At 40.4% G+C, this 23,106-nt stretch overlaps 1 protein-coding gene across 1 annotated transcript in view; it reads right to left on the reverse strand.

Moving 5' to 3' along the window:
- Positions 1-23,106, reverse strand: part of CCNF (cyclin F) — a gene marked incomplete in the record, with an annotated part of 700,297 nt that overhangs the window by 309,833 nt on the left and 367,358 nt on the right. Inside the window, 1 exon segment of the mRNA XM_044089259.1 lies at positions 11,203-11,383. Within this exon segment, the coding sequence (XP_043945194.1) occupies positions 11,203-11,383 (181 nt within the window).

The raw sequence follows: 23,106 nt of genomic DNA on the forward strand, positions 1-23,106 counted from the left end.
GTGCAGAGAATTGGTAATGGGTTGAACCTGCAATGAAACGGAGGTATCTTCTGCAATTTTGTCTGATAGGGACATACAGGTATGCCTCCTTGAGGTCCAACGTTACTAGCCAAGCTTTCTTGCCCAACATGGAAAGAGGCTGCTGTACTGTTAGCATCTTGAATTTGGGTACTTGCAAGAAGGTGTTTAGAATTGAAAGGTCCAGAATGGGTCTCCAAGCATTGTCCTTTCTGGGGACTAGAAAGAGCCTTGAGTAAAATCCTTGGCCTTGCTCCTGTGTAGGTCCCAGTTGAATGGCTCTCATGTCCATTGGCGAGGTTTGTAAGGGATATGTGCTTGTCTTCTGCCCCTTGGGCGCCTGTATTTACCCCTCTGTGGTCTGTCAGAAGCTGGAAAGGACCAATTTTTTGTTGGCCAATTTCTGCTGAAATGTGGGGGCTGTACCTGTAAGAAATCTTTGACCGTCTGCATAGATTTTGCCTTATCCTCCATTTTCTTTAAAACCTCTTCTGCTTTAACCCCAAATAAGACATCCTGCTGTAAGGGTGCATCTAGTAACTTTGCTTTAACATGATCAGGCAGAGTGTTCCTTTAACCAAGCATGCCTACATATAACAGACCCAGTAACAGCTGCTCTACAGGAAGCTTCCAAGGAATCAAATCCACATTGTAGAGTATGTTTGCCCACCTGTTCAGCTGCATGCAACAGATCCTGCATTTCCTTGAATTCAGACTGTTGAGGGTGCGTGCTCATCTTTTGTTTTATTTGAGACATTAGGAATTGCTGGTATTTAAGCATGTGAAAGTGCTCTCATAGCCAGAGTAGCTGAGGTGTAAAACCTTCTTCCCGCAACCTATCTAGTGCTCTGGAGTCCTTTTCGGAGGGTACATGATTTTTAGCCAAAGAAGCCTTAGCCCCTTTGGGACCCTGGGAGATTGTCTCTGGATCAGCAACAGAGCTTTTGTAAAGGAATTTGTGAGTCAGGCACTCTATAGTATTTATCTGGTTTGGCTGGAGCAGGAGGCAGAGAATCTGGATTTAGACTAGATTCTAAATACACATCATCCACAATGTCTAAAACTTGGGGGATAGCAAGTGGTCTGTGCTGGGGGAGTAAAAGAAACTCTTGGAGCCTTTTCTTTGAGTCAGAGTAGTCCTGGCCTTCCCAGTGGAAATGTTCCCTCATGGTATGTAAGGTTTCCCCAAAGGAATAGTCTTCAGGGGGAGAAGCTGAGAGAATGGAATCTTCAGCATCAGAATCTTCATAAGGGGGAAAGGAGTAATCCTGTTCCTCAGGGGAGCCTGAGGAAATAGACACTTGATCAGAGGAGGCATAATCCTCCTCTTATCTATGCCTTTTGTCGGGGGGAGGGGGTTGGGAACTCCCTGATTAAAGAAATCAAATATTCAGCCATTTCAAGCATATGTTTCTTAAGCATAGGGCCTTGAACTGTAGACTGAGGTGCAGTCTCTTTTGGTTTTAAAGGAGACTTAAGCTTAGCATAAGATTTTATGGTGAGAGTGGTCGGTCTGAAGACACCTTCTGAAACCGAAGGTGTTTCTAAAGCACCGACTTCTCCTTCTGCAATGTCGTTGGTAGGGCCTAAAGAAAATGGCTGCGTCGGCCTAGAACTCTCTGCTAGAGAATCCGAAGCGGTCTGTGGTTCCAATTCTGTGGTAGCTAGGGGCTGCGTAGGTGCCTCACTGAAAACCGGAGGACCGGCGACCAGCCCAGCCAAGGCCTTGGAGTCTGGCTTGGATCTAGGCTGCCTGTCTTTATCTTTGCGTTTTTTATGCACGCCGGTAGTCGGTTGCTCCGATGGCATAGTGTAATTAAATTTCCTACCGAAGTAGTGTGCGCATAAATCAAAGCGTCGCTTTATAGTTCGCTTATTGAACCTAGCACAAAACCGACAACCAGTGACGTCGTGGTCTGGGCCTAGGCAAGGTATACAATAAGAATGAAAGTACTTATGAGGTATTTGCTTCCCACAAGAAATGCAATTGCTAACTTTTTCTGACATCGGACTGAGGCAAGAAAAGGTTCCCCAATGGGGTAGTTCGCTTTGAAGACTTCGGACTGAAACTCGATTCGAAAATCTCAGGTGTCGGCCGACCGACACTTGCAGACTGCTTCTGCTTCAGGCACCGTGCGGCAAGAAAGACTGAAGAAAATGGCGTTGGATGCCTCTTATATACCCCTGGTGCACTGACGTCAGGGAAGAAGCGACAGCAACCGACGCCGGACCAAGACTTTGGAATTCGGGCTGACTGCGGGACCGCCTGACGGCAGGATAACCCAAGTGTGATGACTGCAGCAGGGTAACACGATGAACATCGGGCCTAATCCGGGCAAGGAAGATATGGGCTCTTCTAACTGAAACAGACCCAACAGTTAGGAAAGGTAAGATATCTCACACTCAACTGAAATAGTAAGAATGAGAATGACACAAATTTAAACTATGTCAAGTACAAACGGAACGTAGTTCTGTTAACAATATCAACAAAAAACAATGCTAGTAACAGTTAATAACTATTCTAAATAGCAAGCAGAAAACCACCAAACTCTATCAAAACACACAGATTACTAGTGCGCAAAAGGCGCCTATGCCAATTCCAACAGAAAACCAGTACACAGGATACCAAGAAAGAAAGTAAAGGCCAAAGGCCAAAAATTGCACCAAATGGCGCAAATAGAAGTTAACTTTAACAACTATGCTAACTGATGACTATAAACAGCAACAGATTTTAACTATATAGAACTATACTGAACGGCCAAGAAAATTTTGGTAAAAGTGGAAAAAAATGCAATCACTTAGCCAGAGCCAAAGAGAAGCACAAACAAACTCGTTAACGTGGCAAACGAGATCTGGGGATTGTACGGGTACACCATGGGATACCTACCTAGCCACGAGCCAACCAGAAGTCTTCCAGCTTGTAAATAGGCCAAGTTGGAGAAGAGGATCGACTCCGATCCCATATATAAAGAATGAAGGTGAGATAGGACTACTGAACATCTAGTCTTAGCTCCTTTAGGTCCCTGTGTAATGACCTCTGAATCTGCAGCAGGATTTCTGTACAGGTATTTGTGAGAATCCGGTACTCTAATACTGGTCAGGTTTACTGGGAGCAGGTGGGAGGGTGTCAGGGGCTAAGCTGGATTCATGGAAATCATCCACCACTTCTAAAATAGAGGGGATGACCAGGGGTCTGTGCTGGGACAGGTCCAGAAACTAAGTCTTTTCTTAGACTGGGGGAAATCCTGAGATTCCCAATGAAAATGTTCCCTGAGGGTGTGAAGGGTTTCCCCAAAGGAAAGGTCTTCTGGTGAGGAGGCAGAAGGAATGGATTCCTCTACATCTGAATCCTCATAAGCAGTCAGAGATTGTTCCTCTTCAAAATCTAAATCAGATTCCTCAGAATCCTGTTCTGTCATAATTTCAGGAGAAGGATGTCTTTTCCTTTTAGAAGTTGTGGCCTGACTACCCCTGGTAAGGTAGATGAGATCCTCTGCCATTTTAAGCATTTGTGCTTGGGGTGTTGGAGCAGGAGCAAGACGATGGCTAGAGGCAGATTTTCTAGGAGTGGCCTGGCTTCTAGGCCTAAGAGTATCCATTGGTCTGAGAGAAACGGTAGTCGGATGAGAAGATGTCAGTTTTTTTCTAGATGTGGTAGAGTGAGAGGCCTCCTCAGAAGCCGGTGCATGAGTCGCGGCTCCAGACTCAACCGATGTAGAGACAGCCAAAGGCTCGGAACACTAAGAAGATTTCTGTGGCATACCGGACTACAAAAGGGTCTCGGTAGAGGCCTGCATAGATATCGAATCGGGCACCAGGGACTGCGAAAGCACCTCACTGAATTCTGGAGAACTGATGACCTGCTTAATGGTAGTCTCATCGGAAGGCTTAGCCTTGTGTAGTCTGTCTCTATCTTTATCTCTGCGTTTTTTCGGAATGCCCACAGAAAGAACCGGAAAGAACACCAACTCAAACTAGAGAAGGGTAGGACGAGGATAGATGAAAATTAAGGAAAACACCTACTTTACCATACCACTATCAGAAAAAAAACTCTGGCGGAGCTCAGAAAACGTGGTCCCGTGCTGTCAGAGCAAGTGGCAAACAAGATCTGAGGGGAGGAAGGAGAGCAGGGCATTATGGGTAGGGGAGGAGCTCGGATTTCGGCTCCAGTACTGGTGTATACGGCTGAATTGGATCAGAGTCCCATAGGTTGAAGACCAAATGAAAACTTCAGACAGGGGCTTTTTCTTGGCAAATATCTGTTCAAGATGGGAGAATTCTGCCCAAGCACCCTACGCCAACAGATTAAGTTGTTGCTTCTCAAGATATATGGACAATTACAGGAGACTACATACTGCATATGATCGTGGGAAGCTCCCAAGCAAAAAATACACTGGTTGGGACAGTCTTTATGAGGAATCTGCCTCCCACACTGACCCCTTGCTGAATGACATCACCAATACCAAAAAAGAATAAAAAAGGGAAAGAAACACCAACGGTTCACTTATCTGAAAAAAAACGCTTGATAACCAGCACAGAAAGGTGTTCAGACCGATAAAAGATAATGGCATTCGGACTGGCAGCAAATAAGTTCAGTGAGGTTGCGTCCATACATCACCTTTATGCCCTATGTCTTGCACAGGGAGCATATGCTTGTAAGAGCTGAAGGCTTTGGTATACTGGCCAGACGTTGGGCTTTCCTTGGCAGGAGATCCCTTGGGTGCAAAACACTGCAACAATAATATGGAAGGACATCACTGGATATATAATGTTGAGAACTCCCAAGAAACTGCTTTTTAACCACATGCACCATTTGCTGGCCTTCTACGAAGGCCTGGGAATAGGAGTCAAAATATGATGCAGCTAAAGTATCCAAAGAGACCTGGAAAGAAACTGAAGTCACTATTTTAACATATACTTATAAAGTAGAACAGACAGGAAGCAGAAAGATTAGGTTCTGGAGTTGGGGGGGGGGGGCAAAACTGTTAACTTATTAGGGCTTACCAGATCTCTAAGGCTTCAGGCACCTTTCCACATATTCTCCAATCATTTTTATGTTTGCCAGAAGCTTTTGGTGCTCAGCAGAGGCCCTGAGGTTTCTAAATCCAAGGAACAAAGTCTTTTGCAAAAGCACACAATATTCACAAAGAAACATGGGTTGATCTTCCCCAGAATGGGAAGAAGTACTGTAGGTAAAGTGAACTGTTCTCCCACTAGCACACAATTGATGTTTTTTGCAGACAAAAATGCCAGTTAACAGTGTATTACGATGTAGTATATTGTTCTAATAGCTGCAATCAAGTACAAAATCCAGACAGATGCTTATTTTTCTCAGTCAGCTAAATGAGGCAGTTATGCAGACTACTGAATGCTCTGATATGGCAAGAAAGTAAAAGGCTCCAAAGGATCACTCAGAAAGTCCCCTGAATAAGATAGATGGACAAACTTAAATAACAAACAAGTACAGTTTTGTAAGTAAATTAACCATAACAGTATATGTTCCAGAAGCCAAAGCTATATGGGTAGATTACCAGAGTGTGTGTGTGGAGGCCAGTACTCAAGACTCCAAAAGCCCCATGGAGTACGGGGCGAGCACATCCGTTTTGGACCAGAAAAGGAATCCAGCTGTATCCTTTGAGTCTATCACTTTCCCGAAAGCCACCGAAAAAGTTAATGCCCTTTTTTAATTAGATGTAACCCTGTCAGAAAGTGGTGAGTATAATAAAACCTAAGAGTGAGACAGCCATCTAGTAGTAGTTAATTTTTGATACCAGCTGCCCTTTCATTTCATCTTCAAATATAATGAATAGCTAGTCAGCTTTCCTGAAAGGTCAAGTTTTGACCAGGTAGTATCGGAGCTGCCAGTGTACATCTAGAGTTTGATTATTTTTTTCTCGCTTGTTCTGGAAAGAAAATTCAGAGATTAATGGTCTGCCAAAGTAAAATGAGAAGTTTAGCCATAAAGGGAGGATTTGTTTCCAAAGAAAATCCTACTTTTTTCACAAAGGCAGAGTAACGTACAGTTAAGTGCTTGTAAAACAGACACTACTCTAGCAGATGTCAGAGTAATGGGTATTACTTTCTCATGTTAACAACCTCAAATCAGCCTTATTAGCTGACTCAAATGGATACTGAGTAAGCTCCTGAAGTACAAAACTGAGATACCAAGGAGGAACCACCAGTTTCCTTGGTGGACAGATGTGCAAAACCCCTTTCAAAAACTGTTTTACTTGAACATTGTTAGAAAAGGGGAGAAATAAGGGCAGATATGACAAAAGGGCTGACAAATGTACCTTAACAAACCACAAGAAACCAGTGGACAGTAACGCAAACAAATCAAGAACAAGAAGTAACTGGGTCTATGATCTTGGTTCTTAGACTGGCATCAACAAGAAAATCTTTTCTATTTACCCATACATGATCTTCTAGTTGCATTTTTTTCTCTCCTCCTCCTTTAGTACCCTCTGCATGTCCTCGGAAGAAAAATGCCTAAAGCTCATCAGAATTTTATCAGCCAGACAGTTAATTGTAGAGTTTCCAGACTGAGGCCCATCAAACTTCTCATCTTGTGTCGGTCAATCCTGTTTGTGGGGAAGCATGTAGTAATTGCCTTTGGCCATAATGAAAAGGGAGAACCACTGCTCTTAGCCAGAAAAGAACCACCACCACAATTTTTGTAGACTCGCCTGGATTTTTTTTTTAGAAGTACCCTGGTGATATGTGGAAGGTTTGGAAAGGACTGTAGTAACATTCCCCTCCATGGAAATGAAAAGCATACATCTTCCAGGTCCACCTTCAAGGAGTCTAGATGCAGAATTTCTCTTGTTGCCTGTCCAGGAAAAGGCAAACAAATCTATTTTAGGTGTTCCCCATTGATTATCAGATTTTGGAAAAACCCAGGATGAACTTTCAATACATGGGGGTATATCCTGGTCCTGCTGAGCTTGTCTGCAATAAAATTTTGCTCTGACAGAATGTATGAATTGAACTGTTATCTCCCATAGTCTCAAAACCAGTCTTGTAAGAGGGTAGAGTCTGGTACCCCCTTGTGTATGTACTATATCACTGTGGTACTGTGTGTACACTAGAATAGGTCCTGGTGACCAGAGACAATTCAAGACCTTCAAAGCATGGTAACTGCAAACATCTCCTTGACATTTGTGTTTCTGTCTACATGATCCAAAAAAGCTTAGATTCATAGGTGATTGCTAGGCCAACAAACACAGAGGACCTTTACATGCTTGGTCTCGCTTCCAAAATGCATCAGACATGTTTTGATGCTCTATTGTTACTGTAAGGTGTATATATAGGCTTGGGCATGGGTGGTCAATCATTTATAGGCTGCCTCTGTCAACTTGAGATGTTGTTCTTTCAGCTTTTCCCAGTTAGGGGCCGCCACAGTGGAACTCCGGTCCGCTAATGATTGGCAGTAGATTTTCACGAATGCCGAGGTGCCAGCTCAACGGTCAACCTTCAACTAAGGCACACCCATTTGCACATGTCTTTCGAATGCTCACCCAACCGCAAGGAGGACATGCAGACTCCACACAGAAGGCACACCCTGCACTCCAGCCAAGAATTGAATGGGAGAACTTGTTGCTGTGAGGCAACAACTCTACCGCTGCACCACCGCAGAATACAACTTGAAAAAGATTTCAAATAACCAGACTGAAAAGAAACTTCTGCATAATTGTTACTCTTGACAGCAGGAAAACGTCTGCACTGGTAAGGCAATCTAAATAGTGAAAAATCTATATACCTTGGAATCTGCAGTAAGCAACGACTAGGGCCAAACACATTGCAAATACCTTTAGTGTAGTGGAGATCCAAAAGGAAAAAACAGAGAACTGAAAGAAAGCTAAAAGACAGCAAATCTTAAATTAAATGTTTGGCAACAGGATTTTTTGATTCAGCTTTGTCATAAAAACTAGACTTGGGATTAAAGGTACAAGATTTTGAAGTCATAATATCTTGAACTTGGTAATCTTGAAATGGAGACAGAGCAGAAAGATCTAGTACTGGCCTCCAGGATCCTTCTGGTTTGAGAACAAGAAAAATCCTTGAATAACCACCTTTGCCTAGATTGAGAGGCACTGGTTATAATATGCCCCGAGATAACATGTTGCACGGAATAGGAGGAAAGAGCAATCTGGCTCCCTGGGCAAAAGAATCTCCTGAAAACGAGAAAGGGATTCTCACTGCTCAGTGTACCCTTGCTGGATTAGTTGCACTCTTAAGTATATCTGACGCCAAAAGAGAAGTTGAAATCAAAGAAATACAGATAGGTTGTCAGAGTGGGGGATGGGGGAAGCCTAAACCGGCAGATAGTCATACTGCCTGGGAAGACTGTCCTTGATTTTCTACACTCAAACTGACAGTTTTTTAAATTATTTACTGCCTCACACTTGCCAGTACTTTCACTGCTGTTCCCTAATAGCTCACATACCTGCATATAAGCTCCTTAACCTCACACAACTTAATTCTCCACTTCTACACATTTTCAGCCTTAAGTTCACAAATATTTCTAAGTAGTCTTGTATTTTAGTATCTTATTTACCTTTCTTGCATGTACATATGCTTTCTTAAGCAAGCTGCTATACAACTACATGCAGCTGCCCAATGGACTAACCAAGCCTACTTTGCCTGCATGTTTGACTTACTATGTTATTAACACGGTACAAGTCATTGTTTCACTTATCAAGTGTACAAAACTTGAAGCTTTTCTCCAAGTACCTCTTGCATACAATAGCAGACACAGACATTCCCACTCAACAAAAACATTATGGTGGTCTGCCTATCTGGCAACCTATTTAAACTGTAGACAAAAATGTGACATGAGCCCAAATGGTTAAAATCAATTGAAATTCAGGTGCATAACTGTTGATAGGTGAACAGAACACAAAGGGAAACTCCCAGAAAAATAAAGCACCATAAATTAGGAGGAGCAGCTAACTGTGGAAACAGCTGCAAAAGAGAAATGACAAGCTCCTGGATTGCATGCATCTTAACTCCATCCAGAAATACCATGACAGCCAAAGGCAGGGAGGGCTGGGTGTATGAATGCATAAATCGCAGCTGCAAATTTCAAGATGAGCTGTGTGAAAAACTGAAAGGTTGCCAGGCCAGCCAGATAGAATCTTGCAAATAATTCTGTGTGATTTGTAAATATTAATATAATCCACAGGCTGGTTTTACAAATATAAAAGAACTATATGTTATGATTAAACTATATGTTGTACTGAGCTTCAAAAATGTAACCACAGTGCACTCTGCTGGAAGAAAGCTGGTAAGTCAAGCATTGTATGACTGTTCGATCTCAAACTCAGAGCCATGATACCTGGACCAGCATATTCTTTCGACTGTTTTGAGACCAGAGTTAATTGCTAGATTTTACATGTATAATATCTTTTATTGCTGTGGCTTCCTGACCAGGTGCAAGATCAAAGAACTGTTAGTTTCTGTTGGCCTGGGAAATTAAACCAGAGAAGTGTCAAGAATGATGTAATCTAAAATGAGTCAGCAGTGATGTATTATCAATTTAAGACTTTCTCAGAGAGAATTAGAGCATTTTGGATTTTGTCTGAACCTGAACACATCAACTCATCAGTACTTTGCTCCATATGTATGCAAATTATTTAAAACATGGTTTCTCTTAGAAATAGATAGAAAATAGTAATATTAGACCAGCTGCTTTCTATATTTATGTCAGACTATTCTACAGAATTATTTTAAGTATTTTCCTGAGAGCTCTGAACTCTTGACTAGCACTGTGTTGAATTGAGGAGATTTGTCTTGTGTTTTTATCATTTATTATTAAATATTTTTAAACTTTTCAACTGTGGCTGTTTTGTGTAGAGATAATTTAAGCTCTAGAGTACATTGCATGTACTTAGTGATACTGTCCAAGACACTCCAATAAGCCTTGCTGTTCATCATACTTACTAATTGGATAATAATATTACATAGTAAAACTGGACACCCTTTGGTAAGGAGCTTATTAGTAGTGGATAGTGGTTGGTGGCAGTGATTTCTACCTTATAGTCTGGCAGAGAAGGGGACATAGCTGGAGAACCTGTGCCAGCCTTCCCCAGGAGTGTCTGTGTGTTTGCATACAACTCATATCTCAAAGTGTGCGTCTGTCAGCAACATGAAGTACTGGTTGGACAGAGAGGGTGCTGGAGGTTTTAGCTTGACCACTAGGCTGAGACCTGTACCCTATAGCTGTGCCAGTGGGGAGTCTTATTAGGGATCTGGGAAGAAAGGGAGAAAACCAGCCCCATACTGACCATGACCTCTGTGTGCTCTTAAGGGAAACTGTACATCACTGTGTGTGTACTTGTTATCCTTCCCAATGTGCATGCCCCTCACTAGTGCTAGTGGTGAGGATTGAGGCTCCTGCTGGGCCAGTGCACAGGCGTCACAAACTGTACTAGGGAAAAACAAGACAACTTATTTTCAGTCACCTACAGCAAACGGTGGTGTGAAGAATGGCCTATGGATTTAGATGAATAGGTTCATTTTACCACCCCCAGCTTATTATCTCGGACTACAGCATTATTATTCACTGGGATTATGAAAGTAAAAGCACACATTTTCTCGCACTTGAAAATTACAAATTCAGAAATACTGATGTGCATCGCTGAATACCTTAGGTGGCGTTCAAGTGCAATGCAATTCTTGTGTGTACCTTCAAAATGACTGCAAATTGGAATGGTTCTCTAGGAAATCCTTAGCTTGTTTATAAAACGGAGTGAAATACTGTTTACTACAAACTGTAGAACATAAAAAATCTTATCTGTCCAGCTTTTGTATCATCTCTTCTGTATTCCACTTGTTCCATATATTTTTCTGTACTTACAACAGACATTAAAACCAGGCTTTGGTGCGTCATCCTTTGCTGCATCATGTCTTTATACCTCTAGCTTAGGGTGGGACTGAAAAGACCAGTGCATTATTAGTTTGATTAAAAAGATCCATTACAAATGTCACTGTGCCCAAGTGGAAATGTGTGCACAATATATTTATGCAGAACCATTCCACAAACCACCATCAGACTTGCTTCTGTTTCTACTGGTAAACCAAAGAAAACATCAGGATGACACTATTTTTGGAAGGAAATACCCAAACATTTTTTTAAATGAACATACCCAAGAGTTTTTATGCCAAACTTAAACCTGCCCTTACCTTGTCTATGGAGTATCTTGGCAAGCAAGAGAGAAGCAGCAGCTATTTGAGATGGAGAATACACAGATAGGCTCGTGTCCAGTAAAGACAGCTCAGCGATATAGTAACACAGCTGGGCAGTTCTCCTTTCTACTGGAGTGAATTTCAGCAGCACATCGACATAGTCCACTACAGCTGGCATCTGAGAAATGAAACAGGTTTTGAAGTCATATTTTTACTCTATGAAAGCAGAAAACACAGTAGTTAAGAAGTTGGGTTGTGAAGCTGCAGACCTAGCTCTGAAATACTCTTCAGGTTACACCTGTATACTGGGAAACTCATACAGTTGCATATAAAATTCACTTACCATAACAGTAGGCCTTCAATGGCTGGTCAGCTATAGCAGTGAACATGAGGGTTTTATCCTGCCTATCATGTCTTCATGCTGGTCAGTTTAAAACAGCAGACCATGCATTACTCCCCATGAATGCTTATACTGTTTTCAAGCAGACGTTGGTGAGCAAACTCAAACAACCAGTGCCACTAAGCACAATCCTCTGTTCTTTGAGCCACATAGCTCCATTAAGGCACTGTGATTGTGAGCTATTAACCTTAAAAATACATAAAAAAAGAAATTATATTTCTTCATACAAATAAATTTCTTCATATAGATGAAAGGAGTTCAGCTTCACTTCTACAGCAGCCATACCCAAGAATTTGTGCATATTCATCATAACAGTAGATGTTCAGCCAACTCTACTGGTATACAGGGATAAAACCACATTAAAAACGAAACACTGCAAAACAACCAACTAACTAAAGGCAAGTTTCAGCAATTTTATGAACTCCGGGCACCTTGAAATCCTCCGAGGCACTAGCAAGATAAAGCCCTAAACAATGACTCGGGTGACTTGACAATGAACTGTTCAGATTATTTAGGAGCTTTGCTTGGGTAAATATAGAAACGAGAAGGCTTTCAATGCTTGCCTTTTTTTTGGTAGGAGGGATGGGGCATCATGCTGGATGGATTGCTAGGTCATTCTTTGAAGCCCTGATGAAGACCAGGCTATGCATATGGGAAGGTTCAGGCTAGTGTTGCAGGAGACAGGGGGTGGGATGCTCACAGACTAATTTCAGGCTGTATACGCTAAGGAGGTACACCAGTCACCATGGGCAAGCCTACCAAAAAAAAATCCCAGCTGGTTGGGGGTATGACCACCCTTACTTCTCTGCTATTCCTTTTGGTTGTGTGGGTGGGGGGGCATCTATAGCTAAGGTCTTTACATCTGAAGGAGTAAGATTCATGTGGTAGAGGGTTACATCTGGGGTACCCATCAAAAATTTGGTGGCCTCAGGTAATGAATGAAGGAGATATGAGGGAAACAGAGGAAACAAAGTTAACAGTAACTGGAACAGATTTCAGTAAGGGGTTTGATATGAAAGTATGAACAGGAGAACAACCTGTCATCTTTAGTTCTTTTTTTTATTGGATGAACAGGCTGGCTATGAGGTGGGGGCTCTCCTTGTTCAAGCTATATTACTGTAGTCTTCCATAAAATGTGCAAGTGTGGGGGGAAGACTAGCTTATATTAGATAGGTTATTGCCCTCTATCTTTCCAATGTCTGGATTGCTGACAATAAGGAGGATATGGAAGACCACTGGGGTTTGTGGGAAGCAGTCTACAATGCAGCAGTTATCCCTGCAATAGAATTCTGTTCTTATGGTGAATACATTCAAAACTACTGCATTCATCAAAATTACTGCTGCAATAAAAAACTAAAAGAAGTACATACTCTAATCACAGACCTAGGGATACCCAATCACCCTTGTAGGGCTGTCACAACTAAACCTTCTCTTCTCTTATATTCAATTTTTAGCACAAAAACATGACACAGATTGAGGTCTAGGTGGATGCTTCACAAGTATGATCTGTGGACACATTTCTAAAATAGGCAGATGTAATAAAAGCTGCTCTAGTGGAGTACCTATCTGTGCATGGCCATCAGGTGCAGTTAAATTTTCCTTTGCTTTAAGGCTTATGGTAGAATACAGCCAACTGGATGGTTTGGTTCAACATGGTAGATACAAGTTGACCAAATCACAAGCAAAAACAAAAATATCCAAACTGCTCAGCAAGCTAACACTTATTCACCAACTTGGTACCTTGGCTATTCAACTTTTACAAGAATTGCGTGGTATGTAGCGCAGGATTTAAGTTTTGTTTGCAATAATGCTGATATTTATGATGTGAAAGAGGATGGTACAAGTAGTGTGGAACTTGGATTAATGTATTTTCAAGTTACCCATGTGCAAGAAGGAGGTTTGGATGTCACGGTTTCTTAGTTAGAGATTTTTGAAAGTAGTTTTTCTGTCTCAGTCATGCAGTCTTAAATGATGCAAATCAAAATAGTGCAAAAGGATTTGGATTTTCTTGTTCAGGAGTTATGGGAAAATTATGCTGAACAGATGAATGTGAGTAATGGTAGCAAAGATACAAAGAAAATGTATGCTACTGTTGCTATACATAAAATTAACAGAAAGACTGATCAAGTCAAGAACATTTTGTTTACTAAGCAGTGGCTTGCAATTCAAATGGAGTCCAAGACTATCAGGCATAAAGATGTTCAGAAATTTATTTATATTGGGTTAGAGATGTTTTGAAAAATAACCTTTGAATCTTTTGAGTTAGCTGAAAGGTTTTTGGATGCGTATTATCATTTTGTTCACCATGGAAAATTCTTAGTTAAGGATTTGACATTATTCTTAAAAGAAAGATGCAGTTCAGAACTTCTGAAACAACTATGGAAGAAATTAAAGGGGTCTTGATTACTAAAAGCAAACAAGTTAATAATGATAAAAATGTACAATGAAATGGGTTTATGGAATGGGGTATGGGGAATTGACGTGCATCTTGATTGCAGAGAGGGACATATTTGTCATTTACCTAGTGTTATTTCTGTAACTGGAAAAAAAAAAGGAATGCTGAGATACTGGAGACAGCCCGAACATGGTTTTACTGCAGTTTTGTTAAGGATGTGAGAAGAGGAAAATGTGTGCGCATGCCCAATAACTGTAAAAAAAAAAAAAAAAGTGTGTATAAGGCGTGGTACAATGGATCATTTTTGGTTCAATTGTGAGAAGACAAATAAAAATATGGAAACTGATGAAAATGTTATGGAGTGGCATAAGTGATACTAATGAGTTTGATGGTGGCAAACACCATTATGAAAATGAGAGAAGGGGATGAGGTTGGTGGGGATTTAATATACAACGTTGAAGTACAAAATCAGTTTGAATTATTATATACTGAAGAAGGGGAAAGCTACAATAAGGAAAAAGAAGAAATGGATACAGGGTTGACTGCTAAAAGGGCCCCTAAAAGAAAGGAGGCTTCTGAAAAAAAAAGGGGGGGTAGTATTAAAGTTCTTCTTTAAAGTTCAAGTGATACAGGAGATTGTGTGTACTTAAATGGCATCAAAACAGGATTGCAATGTTGTGTGTTTTGTGTGTTTGCAGGACGTTAGGAAATTAAGTAGTGAAAGAAAAACAAATCTGAAGTAATTTAGGATAGGGAGAGTAGATGGAGTTTTGGGGGAGATTTGCGTTCCGGAATTGCATTTTTTTTTTGTCAAGAAGGAAAGTAATAAAATATTACACACTGTTGCAATAATTCTAGGTAGAGATGTTGTGCATGGAGGTTAATGGGCATGTATGCATCTACCCAACTTAAGAAAAGCTTTTTTAGGAAATTAAGGTATTTTTGATATATATATAAAAAAAAAAAAAAAACAACAATTATGAATGGGACTTGACAAGAAAGTCTTGTGAGAAAATGGGTAAAAATGTTAGAACCTGTAAGCAAATGATTATACAGGGTCAGCTGCAGTTAGGTTAAAACAGAATTCACATATGTTAGAAGTAATGTTAGAAATTTAAAAACATCTTTTCTTCTGAAGGCCTGGTTAAAAAAATTGCAATGGATATGAATTTTTTTCTTTCAGATCATTAAGCTACAAGTTCAAGGTCTGCTACTGATGAAGGACATATTGAAGATGGTAAGGATATTAAAGTATTAATGGGAGATGTAGAAGAGGAAGAGGCATTTAAGACCTAGATGAATAAACTATGGGAAGATCATTGCACTTATGACTATTTTATGATTTATTGGGGCAATGGTGGGTAGTAATACATACAGAAAAGTATTAAAGAATATTTGAGAATGTAAAAGATTATGGAAAATTAAAAAAAAATAAATGCGAAGAATTTATTGAAAATTAAAACATTTTACAGACAAATCTGTTCAAGGAAAAGCTGAAGTAGTTTTGCCTTTTTTTGGGAAAATATTAAAAAAGAATGGCAGATTTACTTCTATTCACTCTAGGAGTGGAGATAAAAAATGTGAAATAAAGGAGATTTTGGAAGAAGTTAAAAATGTTTTAAAATATGTTAAAAGTGATCAAAGCAACTTAGTGGTTAAAATGATAGATTTTAGAGTATTGAATAATATACTATAATTCAAAAGCCAAGTACGCTTTGTCCTGATGAAGGTATGATTTTTATAAAAGAATAGGTGAAAGAAAAAATGCTTTGTTCAAATTTTGAATTATTGGTTCAGACTGTATAAATAAGATACGAGAGGATGTTATTGATTTATTTATTTATTTTTTAATAACGATGATGGCAGACATTAAAATGTTGGCTATAAAATTTGATTATATTCAAAAATTAATTGGGAAGATCATGATGAATAATTTAGATGGTATATATGGGGAAAAAGGGAGAGAAACAAGGATTCTTGTTAAAAATATTATAGGTAGTATTTTAAATGAAGTGAAGCAAAGGTTATAACTTGTGATACGGGGAGTCTGTGATGGTAATTGTCAAATGCAAATGTTTAATATCATGCTTCAAATAGGGATACACGAGAGTTTGGTAAATCTGCATATGAGAATTCATTTAATAAGACTTTTGATTAAAAGGTTATTTGGGGAATTGATTAAGCTTATGTGAGGCATTAAAACAAGGCCTTTGAGTTGTGTTTTATTCACAAATGCTGTGATAAGAAAATGCAAAAGAATGTATGAAGGGTTTGTACAGATTTGTTATAGAGTTAAAATTCCTTTAAATATGGCACAGGCAGACTTAGTTATACCTAATAGTAGGTGATGGATAAAAGAGGTTATGGGTGAAATTGAATAATGTATTAGGAAAGTAGGTTAGAAGATTAACAAAAATAAAACTATGGGATTTGGTGATATCGTCAAGATCTAAAATATTTATTTTCAGAAGGTTGAGGTTAGTTTGTTAGGTTTAAAATGTTGGTAAAATAGATATATGTGGGCTGAAAATGGCAGAAACAAAACATTTGGAAATTTTTGGCTAATCTTTTGAGAAAAAAATATGCTTGATTCATTCTTATGGTTTACATTGGGTATATGTATCCTTTTGCAGTTAAAAAAAATCTTATATGGGGGTCTAATTTAAATTTTGTGAGAAGGGAAGTTTTATATTGTGAAGACATTAGACTTGGATTGACTGTACAGATCGGGTCTTTAAATTTATTTTGGATTTTTAAAAAATAAATGAGAGGAGGAAGAATTCTGAGATGTATAAAGAATTATGGGAGAAAAATAGATTTGATAAGTGTACATTGAGCTTATTGATTCCAAGAAAAAAATGGTAAGAGAATATTATGAATGAAAGGACTGTACAGATAAAATGTAACTGACTTCTTCAGATAAACACTCTAACAATCAATTAGAACAACTAGTAAATTGTTAAACAATAGCATTTAAATATAAAACATTTAAAACCATTTTAAAAAACATTCTGTTAAAAAGTTCATTGTTGAAACATACTTTGATTTTAGATTGCCATTGTAGCAATTATTACACATTAAATGTAGAATGATAATAACATTTAAAATATAAGCCTTTCATATATTCTGAAGGAATATAAGGGATATATAAAAAATGTGTAGAAGAAGTAACTATGCCCTCTGGTGGTAAATTATTAAAATAACATACAAAAGAACAATTCTTCAGTGTTGTTCTGTCTCTCACCATAAAAAATCTCTAAAAAAATGTTTAAAAACTGTTATAATTTGAAAAAGTTTTTCTTCCTTTACGAATTTAAAATATATGGAAGGTCAAAAGGAAACATAATATACAAATGTCTATTTAAACATTCAGACCTAATACTTCAATCTATTCATAATTTTACTGCTCTTAATTTCAGAATATTATGAATAATTTTATGTAATACGTTTGGAGAGAAAAATATTTCTAAAAAGTCAATAAAAGATAGAAGGGAAAGGGTTAAAATGCTCTAGAAATGCATGCTTGTGTGTGTTGTCTGATGATTCAAAAGTTGCCTGTTAAGGCAAAAAGGAAATAAAATCAAAAGCAGAACAGATCACGTAGACTATGCCTCGGCACCTTTTAAAAGCTGTAGATTCAGGGCCCCGACTCCTCCCCTACCTATAATTTCCTTTGTTCCCCCAAAAGTACCTCAGATTGAGTTTCCCCTACCTATAATTTCCTTAGTTCCCCAAAGTACTCAGTTTGCCTGTTTATTAAACAAGAAAATATTTAATAATCAGTATAAACAAGGATGAATTGTAGGTGACTGGCTGTCAGCTGGAAACTGAGAAATCTCCTGGACTGCCTCGCTGTCTTGATAGGATAAGTCGGCATCCTGCAAATCTACAGAGCACATCCAGTCGTCCTTTTTAGAAAGGGTAGAATGGACTGAACTGTGACTATCCAGAAATTTGTTTTGTGAACAGATTAAGATGAAAAATCAAAACAGTTGCTGTCCTTCCCTTCACAGATGCAATATTTCTTACTCAAGGGATTCTCTGCCAAGGGTAGCTTGGAGTCCGGCTAGCTTATAAAATCCTTAGGATTACTAGTACATAAGTCACACATATGCTCCCTGATCACACTGTAGGACCTAAAGATGATGGACGTACCTACCATAGAAGTTAAAAGCCCCTAGAGGAACAGCAGTCCAAGGAGCAGAGAAGGAACATGTGCACCCAGAAAGAGAAAAGAAAAAGGAGTAAAGAAATTGGGGAAGAGGGAGGGAGGGAATACCATAAGAGTGAAGGGAAGGACATGTACTGTTATGGTAAGATTTTACAAAACTGTACTACATCCTTCCATGTTACTGTTGCAGTATTCCTTACTCAAGGGAGAATATAAAAGCTGAAGAAAACTGGGAGGATGAAGGCCTTCAAGAAAGTCATGCAGGATAGCCCTGGCAAATCAGGATCTAGCCCTGGAAACCACTTCCAGCTTGTAAGGTTTAGTAAACGTATGCACAGAAGTCCAAGGAGGTGTCTCAAGGATGGAATTGGTATCCAATCCCTTGAAAAAAATCACCAGAAAGCCATAGCCTTGGTAGGAGGAGTCTTAACAAAAGTAGAAAGGCTTTTCTCATGAAGAGAGTAACAAAAGGAAATGGCCTTAGAGATACAAGAAGAAATAGTTTGCTTAGAAACAGCCAAACCTAGAGATCTAGGATGAAAGGAAACAAAAAGCTGCTCAGACTTACAAATGACTTTAGTTTTATCTAAATAATATCAGAGCTGTCAATGTAAATCTAAGGTGTGAAGAACCGTCCCATTAGCAGACTGCAGAGAAAGGGAAAAAAGTGGGCAAATGAATAGACTGATTAAGAGACAACTCATTAACCATCTTGGGCATAAAGGAAGGATTAGTACGAAGAGAAACTATCTCTAGGAAAATAAAGGAGGGACAGCCATACGGGCTTGAAGCTCAGATATCCTTTTAGCCAAAGTAAGGGCCAAAAGTAGAATAACCTTCCAAATACAATGCTATAAAGATGCTGAAACTGCAGGTTCAAAAGGAGCCTGAGTCAATTTTTCAAGAAGAAAAATTAGGGTCCCAGGAAGAAGGGATAGGCTCCTGGGAGGCTTAATATGAAGGACACCTTTAAGAAATTGTTTGACCTCAAATCTAGAAGTCAAAGGCAGACTAGCAGAAATAACTGAAAGGTGGGCTTTCACTGAACAGTATGCCAACCTTCTATGGAACAATTCACACAAATATGAGAGAACCAAAGGAACTTGCATAGAAAGAGGATCCAGGTTACAAGCAAAACACCAAAACAGAAAATCTCTTCCATTTGGACAAAGATTTCCTGGTAGTGGGTTTCCTAGCTTCTTGCAGAATCTGAAACACATCCTCAGAAAAATGGTGCCTAAAAGGGATCAAAACCCTATCACCCACAATGTCAGGTGAAGAGTGAACAAATGAGGATAGATGAGAGACCTCTTGCTTTGTGCGAATAGGTCTATCCTGTGAGGCAACTTGCAGTGATTCCCTTGGCTAGTTGTAGAAGAGGAGGGAACCAATGCTGTCTGGGTCCAAAGGGAGTCACCAACAAGATTTTGGGAGAGTCCTACTCTATCTTGAACAGGACCCTAGATATGAGAAGAAGGGGTGGGAAGGCATAAAGAAACATCCCATTCCAAGAAAGAGTGTGTATTGTCCACCTTCCAAGCCAGACAACATGGGACCTGCTGCAAAAGAGAGGAAGGGGTGTGCTTAGAGGGAAGGCAAAAAAGATCTAGCTAAGGAGTACCCCACAGGTGGACATGTCCAGAAACATCTCTGTGAAGCATCCATTTGTGAGTCTGTTGTGGACCTGCTCAAAGAGTCTGCCACTAGGTTTTGTTCTGAAGGAATATAAACAGCCTGAAGAATCACCTGATACTTGACAGCCACATCCCAGACCAGAACAGCCAGTCTGCATAAGAGGTAGTACCATGTCCCCCCTTGCTTGCTGATGTACCACATCACTAGGGTATTGTCTGTAAAGATTTTGAGAGGCCCTGGAAGGGAGAGTCCGGAATTGTCTGGAGAGCAAGAAGAGTTCTCATCTCTTTGATGTTGATGTGGTTCACCCTCGGACAAAGGGATCAAAGGCCTTGAACCTTTAGAGGGCTGAAAGAAGCCCCCCACCCTGCATCTGAGGTGTCAGATATGAGTTCCTGAGAAGGGACTGGGATTGAAAAGGAAGCCTTGGGTTGAGAAAGAGTTGATGAATCCACTACTGAAGCTCTAGCTTGAGGCGCGGAAGAGGAGGAACTAGAAAGGCCAAAGGATGAAAATGTTGAAGCCATACTGACTAGGAACCATTGCAGCTTCTCATATGAAGCCTGGCTAGAGGAGGCATATGAATGGTGGGAGCCATGTACCTTAGAGCCCTTAGAAACTCCTTGGCTGCAACAGAGACCCGAGGAAGAAGGGTTTGAAAAAAAGACAGTCAAAGCCTTGGGAGGCATCCAGGATGACAGCACAGGAATGGTCTGCAGCCTGCACCAGAGAAACACATGATCCTAAGGAGGAGTCAGGAAGGAGTTTTGGAAAGTAATTGTAAACCCTAGTTTTGCAAATAGCAAATAGAGACAAATAGCATAGGGGAGGTGCTGAAGAAGGGTCTCTAGAGAGGAAGCCTGAATGAGTAGGTCATCCAGATAAGGAAAAATTTATATCCAGAGGTTGGAGTCTAAGCCAGGAGCATCTATGCATAAGTGATGCAGTTGCAGCAGAGGCTTCTGCTGCTTTATAACTGCGTCTTATAGTGTGTCTGGCCACCTGGGATGCCATGGATAGCTTAGATGCTACTTCAGTTTTGTTAGGGGAATCAGGCAGGGAGCAGAGAAGTGTACTTTGCTTAGGAAACCAAGTCCAAGGCAAATTTAACCACATGAGTTTGATAGTTAATAGCTCTGAAAGCCAGAGTGGAGGAGCTATACGTTTTCTTGCCCAGCCTATCTATAAATTTACTGTCTTTATCAGAAGGCAACAGAGAAGAGGAAGGAGCAACCTGGATTGTCCATCTGGGGCCACAGCTATGACAACAGCGTCCAAAGGTAGCTTTACCAGGAATTTGTGGACCTCGTGCATTTTATAGAAATGGTCTGGTCTCTGGAGCAGGTGGCTGGGAGTTAGGGTTCTTTGAGCATGAAGCAAATGCATCAAGGTATGCAGGGATTACAGGGGGAATGGCAGATGGGGAGAGTGATTCAACCTGCAGCAATTCAAAGTACCGTTTTTGAGTTTCTGACATTTGGGAAAAATCCCATTTGAAGTATTCCTTCATCTTAGTGATGGTTTCACCAAATGTAATGCCCTCTGGAGGAGAGAGTCTCCTTCAACAGAATCCTCATCTGGAGAATATTCCAGGGGTGAGACTATTTGTGAAGCACAGGAAATAGACATCTCTGAGCAAGAAGAGAGGGCCTCTTCTTCCTTACCCTGTTTAAGGCAATCACAAGAGCAAGGCATTTGGTAAAGAACCTTGGGGCAGTAGAGACCAATGGGCAAAGCAGAGAAAATGCAAGACGAAACAGAGAAATGCAAAACTCTATGGTTATGGTAACATTTTACATAACTATTCTGTGTCCTTCTATTCTCATGTTGCAGTATTCATACTGTGGGAGAGTACCACAGCTGAGGAAGAGGTAGCGGATTCCAGAAATCCTTGCAGGATTTCCCTAGCAAAACCTGCTTTGGCTCTGAAGATATGGTCCAGTTTGTAATGTTTGGTGAAGGTATGCACAGTGGACCAGGTGACTGCTTCAAGGATGGTAGCAGTGTGCAAGCCTTTGAGAAGGCTTTGGAAGAAGCTACTGCTCTAGTGGAATGAGCCCTGATCTCCTGATTCAGGGCCTTTCATGGTATGAGTAGCATAAAGAAATGGCATTTCTGATCCAACAGGAAATAGTCTGTTTGGAGAATGCCTTACCCAGGGCTACAGGATGGAAGGAAACAGAGTTGGTCTGATTTTATGATGGCCTTGGTTTTGTCCACATAAAATCTTAATTGCCTGTGAACGTCCAGGGAGTGTAGTATTTTCTCACTGTCATTCTGAGGAGAGGAGAAAAAACTTGGTAAGTGAATGGCTTGGTTTAGTGAAAGTTTGTTGCCCACTTTGGGCATGAAGGAGGGATTGGTGCACAGGGTCACCTTGTCTTTATGAAAGATAGTGTAAAGGTGGGCATGCCATGAGTGCCTGAAGCTCTGACACCCTTCTTGCAGAAGTGAGGGATACCAGCAAGACTGTTTTCCATGTGCACATCTGCAGTGATGCAGAAGTGGCAGGTTTGAATGGAGGTAGCGCAAGTTTCTCAAAGATATAGTTCATGTCCCAGAGTGGTGGAGTAGGCTTTCTGGGAGGTCTTATGTACAAGACCTCTTTTAAGAACAATTTTACATCCAACCTGGAGAGTAAAGGAGGTTCCAGGGGTAGGCAGGCAGAGATAGCGGAGAGGTGTACTTTAACAGAAGAGTACGGAAGGTCTGCTTTAATCACTTCACACACAAGCTAAGACTAAAGGGACATCTGCTAAAAAGGGGGGTCCTTATGTCTTTGGAAACACCATACAGAGAATCTCTGCCATTTAGAAATGTAGGATCCCCTTGTATTAGGTTTCCTGGCCTCCTGCAGGATAGATAGCACATCCTCTGTGTAGCACTATCTGAAGGGTACTAAAAGTTTATCACCCAGAGAGTTAAGTTCAGCATCTCTAGGTGTGAGAGTTCCCTTCTATTGTGTGAGTAGGTCCACCTTGTGAGGTAACTTGAGGTGATTGCCCTTGGCAAGTGAACTGTAGAAGGGGGAACCAATGCTGCCTTGGCCAGTAGGGAAGTCACAGATTTTTGGCAAGTCTCTCCTGACAGTCAGGAGGAGTTTTTGAATGAGAGGGAAGGGTGGAAAGGCATACAGAAACTGTCCCTTCCATGGTGTTTGGTACAGATTTTTGCCAGTTGTCTGTTCAGGGGGGAAGCAAAAGTACAGTTTTGTACCTACCATAAATGTAGATGTTAGAGTGTTCACCCTGCTGCAGTCATCACACTTGGGTTATCCTGTCATCAGGCGGTCCCGCAGTC

The sequence above is a fragment of the Protopterus annectens genome, chromosome 12.part0, assembly GCF_019279795.1.
Source record: "Protopterus annectens isolate FY-2018-M chromosome 12.part0, PAN1.0, whole genome shotgun sequence".
NCBI lineage: Eukaryota > Metazoa > Chordata > Ceratodontiformes > Protopteridae > Protopterus > Protopterus annectens.